The sequence below is a fragment of the Phyllopteryx taeniolatus genome, chromosome 11 (assembly GCF_024500385.1).
Source record: "Phyllopteryx taeniolatus isolate TA_2022b chromosome 11, UOR_Ptae_1.2, whole genome shotgun sequence".
In the NCBI taxonomy this organism is placed as follows: domain Eukaryota; kingdom Metazoa; phylum Chordata; class Actinopteri; order Syngnathiformes; family Syngnathidae; genus Phyllopteryx; species Phyllopteryx taeniolatus.
Genome location: NC_084512.1, coordinates 24,446,987 through 24,458,145, shown reverse-complemented (window position 1 = coordinate 24,458,145; position 11,159 = coordinate 24,446,987). Strand labels below are relative to the sequence as shown.

Here is an 11,159-nt window from a genome sequence, read left to right as displayed (position 1 = left end):
ATGTATCACTGTCGGTCTTGCTGGTGATACTTGAAGTGTATTTGTTGTTGTTGTTGTTGTTGTTGTGCTGGTGTAAAAAGTTTGCCAACCACCCCCACATGCGGGATGCAAACCGCGACTAGTTTTCAGACAGCAGGGGGAGCCAACCGTCCTCTGCTTAAAACTGCCATAAATATTTGATTTGTTTAGTTGGACTTTCGACACATTTCTTCTTCTCTCTTTATTATTAATAGCGCGACCTAGTTTCCACGTTGAAGCTCAACATGTGGAAGGGCCGCTGCAAAAGTTGCCACTTGGAATGCTGACTCGCACACAACGCACACAACATCAGATAAGCAAAGAGCCAATCGGACATTTGGACACGCACACGCGGTGCATAATAAGAAGGACTTGATGACTTGCACACACCATTTGCACACCGGACCTCCGCTGGATCTCTGCACGGTGACGGTGAGCACACGCACACAAAAAACACAAAAATAAACTACGCGAAATATAAAGAAAACATAGTGTTTGATTGCTTTTTAGGTGCGGGTGCTTTGCCTACTGTCGTTTGCCAAATGCCCGCCAGCAGCCCTCGTGATGCCAAGTGCCCAGCTGGCACCGCGGAAGAGTCCCGGGCGTCGGCGGAGGATGTGTTCGACGACGCCTACGCGGAGAAAGTAGGTCCCAAACCCCGCAGGACGCTGGTGTGGAGGAACATCTGGCTCATGGCGACGCTGCACGCCGGCGCAATCTACGGAGTCTTCCTCATCCCCAGCGCTCGCGGACTCACGCTGGCTTGGAGTAAGTGCGCACAAACTGGTACTTGAAGAAGAGCTGATGCAGAAAGTATCAAGTAGCACACACTTCAAAAGTTCGGGGACATTGGATTTGGGGTATTTCATTGCTGCGAAATTAACAAAATAAAAACATTTAATAAAAAAAAAATATATATATATATATATGATTTAAATAGAAATGTTCTTATATGTACACAATATATATTATTTAATGATAGCGGCACGTTGGACCACCGGTTAGCACATCTGCCCGACAGTTCTGGGGACCGGGGTTCAAACCCCGGCCCCTGCTTGTGTGGAGTTCGCATGTTCTCCCCGCCGTGCCTGGGTGGCTTTTCTCCGGGCACATCCCAAAAACGTGCATCAGAATCCTCTTGATTTGCCAAGTATGTCCAAAACACACAAGGAATTTGTCTCCAGTAGTTGGAGCCGCTCTAGTACAACATGCTAGGTTAATTGACAACTCTAAATTGCCCTTCGGTGTGAATGTGTGCGCGAATGGTTGTTTGTTTCTGTGTGCCCTGCGATTGGCTGGCGACCGGTTCCGGGTGTACCCCGCCTCTCGCCCGAAGATAGCTGGGATGGGCTCCAGCACGACCGCGACCCTTGTGAGGATAAAGCGGGACAGAAAATGGACGGATGGCTATTTAGTGATATTATTCAAAATAATAGCACATTTTTAAATTGGATTTATACATCAGCATATGTGTATCAATTCAAAATTCTGACAATTCTATTAATTTTCATTTTTCTTCCAACAATCTGATGTGTGCTTTACCCGGTACTGATGTAGCACTTGAATAACCCCTGTGGGAGTCAATAAAGAATTATCTTATGTTATAAAAACTTATTGCAATGACATCAGCACATAAAAAAAAAATCCTTCCTAGGACTTATGTAAATGCTGTTAACTTGTTATTTAAAGTACAGATGATCGAATACCGGCACCCGGTATCACTATCGGGCCCATACTGGCCTTACTTCAACGTATCGGGTACTCGTGAAGGCTGCTGATACCAGCCACCGATACCCAAGGCAAAATATTACATTGACTAAAACCTCCTCGCCAGTAGTTGGCGCTACGTGCTGGCGCTTTGAAGAAACATCGGCAAATCGTCATGTGCGAATATACGATCAATGTATGAATGGATATCAAAAATGTTTTTAACAAAACAAAAAAAATTTCCCTAGCATAGTTGTAAACATGAATTAAACACACATTTATTATATGAATTAAAAGTAATCATTCTCAATCATTTGTGGAGCAGCGTTGTGCTATGTCAGCAGGAAGCGTCTCATGTAAGAGCCACAAAAGTTGTAGCAGATCCAGGATATAGTTATATTTTGGAACTTCTTATTATGCAAGAAGGGGGGGGGGGGCTGTCTTCTTTTGATTCGTTTGTTTGATAGTTGGCAACCACTTTTGTTAGGTGCATTACTGCCACCTACAGCCCTGGAGTTGAACAACACCAATCATAACTTAGGGCTACAGTTAACAGAATTGAAACATATTATAACACACTTAAACGTATTAAAATACACCTTTTAAACACAATAACTTGCAAGCATAAAATGTATAGAAAAGACTCTATTGTCTTATACTGCCCCCAGGAGGCCAAGGCGTGCATTGAAGGAGAAAGTGTGACCAAAAAAAACAAATTCTATTGAATTATGGAATGACTGTATGTTTTACAAGGTATAATATTATAGATTTATACTTTTCTCATTATTGTTTTTTAGGGGGGTCTGTAAGGGATGAATGACTTTTCCATTCATTTCAATGGGGAAAACTGAATTGAAAATTCTTCTTCTTCTTCTTATCCACTGCTGACAAGTGAATGCGCTGTATCATCCTTTATCATGCTGTGAATTCTGGCTAAAGTTCACCCTATAAGCTCCTTCATCTTCACAGCGAATGATAATCGCGATATTATGTCCCCGTCATTGTCATCCTTTTTAAGATGCAACCATTAGAATTTGCAGCCTGCACAGCAGACGATCGAGACATTTCACAAATTCCTGAACAGTCTTCACTTTGTGTCGAGTCTGCCCCGTGCCCCCCCCACCCCTTACCCCCCTCCCCCCTTGTCTTTGCAATGCTGGGCTGCATATTATTTGACAGCGGGAGACAAAGCACAATCAGCACTCCCATAGACATTCCATTGTGGACCGCGTGGCACCACAACGCAATTTGTCGTCGGCTGCCAGAAGGCCCCTGCGTGCTTGCGCCCGACGCGCGCAGACAACAACAACAACAACATCAACAACAACAACAAAAACAAACCGCACACCTGACCTTACACCTAGTGCCAATGTCAGTCCAAAAAGTGACACTTTGTAATTCTTCTTTCCTCTGTAGCTGCCGTGTGCTTCTTCATCAGCGCCCTCGGCGTAACGGCCGGCGCGCACAGGTTATGGAGCCACAGATCCTACAAGGCTTCACCGGCCCTGCGAGTCTTCCTGGCTCTGGCCAACTCAATGGCCTTTCAGGTACGACGCTTTTCTACCACAGCGACGCGCAATTGCAATCAGATGGCGGATGTGGCGGGCATTTATGCCCAGTTACAAGCTGAAGAGTCCTCTTTACTGTCACCAACACATGCATATTCATGACTTTCTTCTTCCTTCTCATCAATGAGAACGGTAAACAGCAGCGCGTTCGATACCTGGGCCTTACCCGACTGAATCGTCGTGGCGCAATTTAACAGCCCTCCAACTGTGCCACGTACATGAGGAGCAGTTAGTTCACAATCAATATTTCAAAACGATCAACATTTCGATAATAATAAAAAAAAAGAGTGGTGCTTTGATTTATAAGATTAATATATTACGTGGCCAAGCGCTTTACTCAAAACATTCGCATCGCAAATCACCTTCCCCCGTTGAAATGAAAGGAAATATCATGAATCCGTTTCCACTTCCGCAAAGTGTTCTTGAATAGGAAAAATAGCACTGTACAGTTTTGTATTTCATTTGTATTTGTAATGTATTTTGTTACATTGTCTGTCTACATGTGTTGCTGCTCCATTCAACTATCGATCGCTTAAAGGGTTCTAACTACCGTGGCATCGTTAGCCTGTCTATGGCATTGTGCATTCGCAATAAGCTATCAGGCTTTCACAAGGCAAAGTTATGTGGTTTGGGTAACAGCATTTCTTTCTATTTTAGCACCAGTACACACTTTAAACAGATTGAAACTTCTTACTCTCGCTTGCACTTTTCCAAATAAGAGGCAAAGCTTTATTTGACCCTAACCCAGGTGGGGCTTGCTATAAAACAAAAGCAAATTTAACATTGTACATTTAAATACCACAACGTTCAACCAAACCATCGAATTTTGAACGTGCTTTAGCGTAACGCTACCATATAATGCCAAACGCCATTGACGGGCTAATGGTAATTAGCATAGGTCTTACAATAAATAGAAACCTTCAAGCAACTGCTACTTTAAAACACACGGAGCGACAACGCCAACAAACAAATCATACGACAATCATCACACCATGTTATGTCCAAACACACCAGGAATTTGTCTCTCGTAGATGGACCGTAGCGGGGGACACCGTGTTCTCTTTGTAAAGGCGGATTCTGTGACGCAGCTCTCGCTTCGGCGCTCGCGATATTGCGCAGGTGTACCCGTTGATCCCAGTGATCGGGCGCTCTGATCTCGCCCCCGCAGAACGACATCTACGAGTGGGCGAGGGACCACCGCATTCATCACAAGTATTCGGAGACGGACGCCGACCCCCACAACGCCAAGCGCGGCTTCTTCTTCGCGCACATCGGCTGGCTCCTGGTTCGCAAGCACCCCGACGTCGTGGAGAAGGGCCGGAAACTGGAGCTGTCCGACCTCAAGGCCGATAAAGTGGTCATGTTCCAAAGACGGTAAGGAGAACACAGTTGTTGTGGTTTTTCTCTGCTAGCAAAAACCTAACTAGACTCGGAACTAGGGCTCGACCGATATTAGCCCTTTTCAAAAAGGCACACATTTTCTTTGTCCCTTTTACACATGACAACATCAGACAAAGATAGTGACATTCAAACAATGATTGCCCTCAGAAATCCGTTGTAAACTTCAACAAATACTAAAGGACAAACTATTGTTACAAAAAGGCAACGGTTCTGCCCGTAATTCATATCTTTATTATCGTAAGCGTTAAGGGACGCAAATAGTTATTTTGTTCATGATATATTTTTGAAATGAAGCGTCTGATTAATCCATTATTGGAATTTTATTCTGCCAAATATTGGAATGGGCCTCGGAAAAAATCGGCCGGGCCCTGCTTAGAACGTCTACAGTCAGTGCGGAAACAGCTGTTTAAAAATTCATTCCACTTAACTGTCATCCATCATTCAAATGTGCCTTACATTTGGTATGCACGCACAGCCACTAAAAAACGCTGGCAACAAAAGGGAGTACACCCCCAAGTGAGAATGTCAAAAATGATCCATTTCCCCTTCCTGGTTAGTGTTACGAGGTCTCAGGTGTGAACGGGGAACAGGTGTGTCCAGTTGGGCGTTATCTCGCTCGCTCTCACACTGGTCACGGGCACTTCATGCATATACAATATTGTCTGCGACATCCTGTAGAGCATATGCGCCCACCAGACAAAAGGGAACGTCCTTACCATTTTGAACATGAATCTTTTTAGCAATAATATACAGTAGTGTTGTTGTTGGCGTAATATCGCTTTCCATGAACTGTACCGCATATGCACATTTATGTTTGATGAACATGCAAGCTTGCCTATGTGCCAATTTTCTCCCTAGCAACAACCTGTTATTCAGTGTTTCCTTCACTCATGCATCCAAAACCTGAGATTTGGTGTGATATATGCTGCACAATACTGTATGTGTGCTTATTTCAGGCACTACAAGCTCTCTGTGTTGCTCTTGTGCTTCCTGGTGCCCATGTTGGTTCCCTGGTACTTCTTGGGCGAGTCCCTCCTGGTGGGCTACTTCCTGCCCGGCTTGCTGAGGTACACGATTGGGCTCAACGCCACCTGGCTGGTCAACAGCGCCGCGCACATGTGGGGCAACAGGCCCTACGACCACACCATCAACCCCAGGGAGAACAGAATTGTCGCCTTGAGCGCCATAGGTAGGAAAGTTCATCTTTCTCATTTCCCTCAGCAAGCAGCAGTTTGGCACAATGTCAACCTCTTTATTGCCACTCCCAGTTGAGGTTTACTGTCGAACGCAACACAAATCAAAGACAATTGAAAGTTATGTATTCAAAACAAGCGCATAGCTTTGCTGAAGTCTGTTTAGCTTAATGCTAACAAACAATGCAAAACACAAATAGCAAGCGATGTTTGAACTTAAACAGCGGATCAAAACATGTAAACAGATAATATAACGATACTCACCGGCATATATTATTTATCCTCTGCGGAGAACGCCTCGCTTGACATGGCAACACGCTGAATCTTAAATCTGATTGGACAAAAACAAAAATCCAGCATCCACATTCAGTACTGGAAGCAGTGCAGTCAGGAAAAACACTCTGGCCTGGGAAAATGTTACAATCAATGGATACAACTGCAAGCAGCAAATGTGACATTTTAGGGTGCAAATGTTGGTCAGTGTTCAGACCAGAAGAGAAGGCCTTGCATCTACAAACTGTCTTAATTGCGTAACATTTGTGTTTTACAAGAATGTCCAAGTAAGCTACTTTTTTTTCTGGAGCTATTTGGTAGCAAAGGGCTATCGAATGTTCTTTTGTGTGTCTACAAATGTATACACTGTTGAATTTGTATTCAAAGCAAATTAGATTGACACTCGGTAACAAGGAGACCGCCACCAAAGGCGAAGAACGCCTGTGTTATGGGGACGGACGGCCAAGTTGAGTCCCTCCCGAAAGAACCTTTTCTTTCATCTTTCCACAAACACATTGTTACCTCGATTTACGTGACTGAGTGCTGTTTTATCAGTTGCAACCTAGGATGCACGTTCAAATGTTTCACTGTGCAAGCCGTCCTCTGTTCGTGACGCCGCAGTCCATCACTAACCTTCAGTGCGTCCGTGAGACGGTCACAACTGCTGAGCAAGCTGCAGTAATATTGGTCGTTTTTTGCAGAGGATAAAGAATATATTCCTGTAAGTATTATATAGTCCGTCTACATGTCTGTCAAAACTGTTGCTTAAAGGGTTATAACGGTCCGACAGTCGACGCTAGTTTTGTTAGTCCGCCTATGGCGTTTTGCAGCGTGTTAGCATTAAGATAGCAGACTTTTGATTAAGGCAACGTTGAGTTGTTTTAAATACGCAACGTGTTACTTTCTAGGAGAAATATTTAGTTTGACGGTAAACTTCATCTGGAAGTGGCAACAAACAGCTTGAAACCTCTTTTTTGAAGAATTGTGCCAAATCCGCTACTTGTCGTGAAGTGAGGTGAGTTTGCTGCCGACAGCTAGCGCTTGTCTGTTTGCAATTCAAAGAAAACAAATCAGCTGAGAGACAGTTCGTAACGAGAAGAACTTTTAATTCAGGTCACTTGTTGAGTTTTGCTGCTTAGAATAGGACCCCCCAAAAAAAGCGGTATTCTTGACACTGTCTGTCGCATTGCCAGGGGAAGGCTTCCACAACTACCACCACACGTTCCCCTTCGACTACGCCACCAGCGAGTTCGGCTGCAGGCTCAACCCGACCACCGCCTTCATCGACCTCATGTGCTTCCTGGGTCTGGCCGGCGAGCGCAGGGCGGCGTCCAAGGAGATGATAGCGGCCCGCGTGCAGCGGACCGGCGACGGCAGCGCTCAAAGTGGCTGAGTTCCGGAACGTAGCGGCACATTCTGGTGGTGATGATGATGATGATGATGATGATGATGATGATGATGATGATTATTAGGAGACGCACAGGCAGTAAGTTTTTACTCAAACACCAGATCAACAGTAGACCGGAAGACAATAGGGAGGCTAATTGGGATTCCTTTTTGTTCCTTTTCCACTGCACAGTGCTGACTCACGAATGGCATTTTTCAACAAGGTACTGTTTCGAGTACCTGGTCGTTTAATGGTTGGATGGATTCGTAATTGGGACATTTGAGGGTAAACAGCGAGAAAAGACAAAGATTAAAGAAACCTGCTCACGTTAGCTTGTACACCGCAGTCTCCGGTTTGCTGCAGCGGCCCATAATCTCCTTCCGGATTAATTGTCTCTTTAAAGTGGCCACAGGAACTAAAAACAGGAGACCTTAATTAGCCTTTGTCTCACTTTGACTGATGCGTTCAGTGCGGCCTGGTTTTCCTAGTTCCCGAGCCAAGTTGGTACTGTGCAGTGATTGAAGCCTCGATTGCAAATGAATTAATGTATATGATATTTATTAGCAATCTTTCCCAGTTTAGAAACTTCATTATGTTTATGATTAAGAACATGTCCATTACTATATTTTGTGAGCTGTTTTTTTTTTTTTTTTTTTTTGCTGTACATGTTTTTCCATTGGAGACCGCTAGTGATTTTTGTGTCTTAAATCTTAAAGGTGACATATTATGCATTTGTTTTCACAATTTAAAACAGTTCCCAGTCATCACAATACCCCAATGATAGATAATTGCATCACACTTTACACAGCCTATTTTTGGCGAAGGCGGCCCTGTCGCATGCAGGTGAGGCAGCCCCAATCCCGCCTCAAATACTGCTGTACCAATGGCGAGTACAGATTGTATTACCATGCATGACGTTTTTGTGGAGGCGCAACTTCAACAGGAATCCACAAAGGTACACTAAATTACTGTGGCGCATGCAGCAGACGCACCACCAAACACACATTGCCCCCCCCTGCCCCCCCCCCCCCCCCCACCCCCCACCCTACTGCGTCGATAACTTCACGGCGCAATCTCGTATCGAGCACTACCAGAATAAAAAATCAAAAATGAACATCCGATTAAACTCAATGGCACTCTGCTGACCGTTTAGCTAATGTAGCGCTTCAGACAGTGTAGTCCGGCAGCGCTGGTCCTTGCTTGAAGGTATCTCTGGATCTTCACCCTGCCAAGCTTCCAAGTCATGGGCAGAGAGTGTGCAAGGCAATTCGTTTGTAAATGAAAGAAGTGCAGGTTGCTACATTTGTGGAAAATGGAGATAAGCCATCAATCAATCGCCATCTACAGGGACATTGTAGTATTGCACAAAGGCGTGCAACTATTAATTCGGACAAGCGCTTAAAAATCCACACTATAGCGGGGGCTCACTGTACTTGGCCAAATTGACATAATATGTCCCCTTGAAGCTTTTTGTATTTTTGTACATTAGAATGCTTTGTGACAAGCACTAGCTTTACTAAACTACAGCACGAGCTGCTGTGTTCGAGATTAACATCGCCCAGTCATCGAAACCAACCGACGACGTCTTTTCAACTAACATGAATGGAAAATCAATGCCTACAGTGTGCTTCCAGCCCAAAAAAGAGTCAAAGAGTTTATCTGCGCCAGCACGGAAATCTTTCCCTCATATATGTTTATGCTGTTATTTTGGATTTGAAGATAAAAGGTTCACCCTCAGATAAGAACGTCGGACACGCACGTGGTGCAGTCACGTGCGGGGGTTTAATGCGACATCTACTAATATAAACAGAAGCACAAATCATCCAAATAGATCATTGTTGCTTTATTGTACCTGTTTGCAAGTGACGAGTAAAGTGATGGACATTTTGTTAACTGATGGAGGGGAAAAAAATGCCACTACTTTGTAATAAACACAATGAACAAGTACTTTTGCTTATCATCTCATTACATTGCATTTCCATTATATATGATGTATATTTGACATATTCCGTGCAAAATTGCCCCAATATTTGATTGGTATTTGGCTTCACTGGTAACAACAGGCTACTACTACTACCCATGAATACTATTGGCGCCTGGTAGTATTACTAGTGCAGCACAATAGTTTATCAGTGAGCTTTAATTGCAAAGGCTAAACGTGGCACTATAGTGAGAAAAGAAAAAAGAATATGAATTCATGAATATGAATTGATTTCCTATAGTTTACGGTTGGAGTTAAAAACCCATGATAGAGAATCCACACACACAGTCAATGCGTTTTTTTGTTTGTTTGTGGGACATCTTGTACGCGCTAATTGAGCGAGTGTCCCGCATTCAACCTTGCGATTGTCATCGGATCACTCCTGTTAGTCGCACGCACACGCCAAAAAGCCATTGTGTGCACATGCGTCACTATCGCACTGCGCATTTTTCAGATAGCGCCGCAGTCTCTTTGTTTTTGTTTTTTTTAATGGACATTCCCCACTTGTTCGACAGTTGGTTGCCATTTGTTTTTTTTTTTTCTTATTATTTTCGTTAGATTGATTTATTTTTTCGTGTCACCGCCGGACGTCAAAGCAGCTGCTAGCTTAACTGTATCAACTCGTTGTTAAACAGGCTTTTGATCAGATAGCGAGCGAGCGAGTGAGTGAGTGAGCGGCAAGAGAAAATGGACGCAAAGGTGAATGGAGCTGCTGTGTAGTAGTGCCCTCTACTGGACACAGGTCGCTACTACGGGCCGACGCCTCATTATGTGGGAATAGGACGGATTGGAGCATCGATCACATTATTTCATCACATATTCATCATCATAATACAATAAAGAAGTGAGATAATCATCATCGTCATGATATTAGGAAAAAGTCCGTTAATCATCATCATAAAAAAAGATGTAATGAAATAATAATGTGATAAATGCTGTTTGTTCAACCCCAATTCCAATGAAGTTGGGACGTTGTGTTAAACAGAAATAAAAACTGAATTTTGATGATTAGCAAATCATGTTCAACCCATATTTCATGGAATACACAAGATATGTCATGTTCAAACTGATCAACTTGATTCTTTTGAGCAAATAATCCTTCATTTAGAATTTGATGGCGGCAACACGTTTCAAAAAAGCTGGGACAGACAGGGTCGTGTTTACCACCGTGTTACGTCACCTTTTCTTCGAACAACATTCAATCAACGTTTGGGAACCGAGGACGCTCATCGTTGAAGCTTTGGAGGTGGAATTCTTTCCCATTCTTGCTCGATGTACAGCTTCAGCGGTTCAACAGTCCGGGGTCTCCGTTGTCGTATATTACGCTTCACAATGCGAACCCTCCGCACGTTTTCAATGGGAGACGGGTCCGGACTGCAGGCAGGCCAGTCTCGTACCCGCCCTCTTTTACTACGAAGCCACGCTGTTGTAACACGTGCAGAATGTGGTTTGGCATGGTCTTGCTGAAATAAGCAAGGGCGTCCATGGAAAAAGACGTCGCTTGGATGGCAGCATATGTTTCTCCAAAACCTGTATGTACCTTTCAGCATGAATGGTGCCTTCACAGATAAGTAAGTAAGTTACCCATGCCATTGGCACGGACACAGCCCCATACCATCCCAGAGGCTGGC

At 44.0% G+C, this 11,159-nt stretch overlaps 1 protein-coding gene across 1 annotated transcript; it reads left to right on the top strand.

Annotated features, from left to right (window-relative positions):
• The first annotated feature begins 134 nt into the window (after positions 1-134).
• On the top strand, positions 135-9,494 carry scdb (stearoyl-CoA desaturase b). Its single transcript, XM_061790444.1, has 6 exons — positions 135-450; positions 529-786; positions 3,142-3,272; positions 4,462-4,667; positions 5,651-5,883; positions 7,354-9,494. Exons 2-6 carry the CDS (start codon positions 561-563, stop codon positions 7,551-7,553), a joined length of 996 nt encoding a protein of 331 aa, XP_061646428.1. The 5' UTR covers positions 135-450; positions 529-560; the 3' UTR covers positions 7,554-9,494.
• The last annotated feature ends 1,665 nt before the right edge of the window (positions 9,495-11,159 follow it).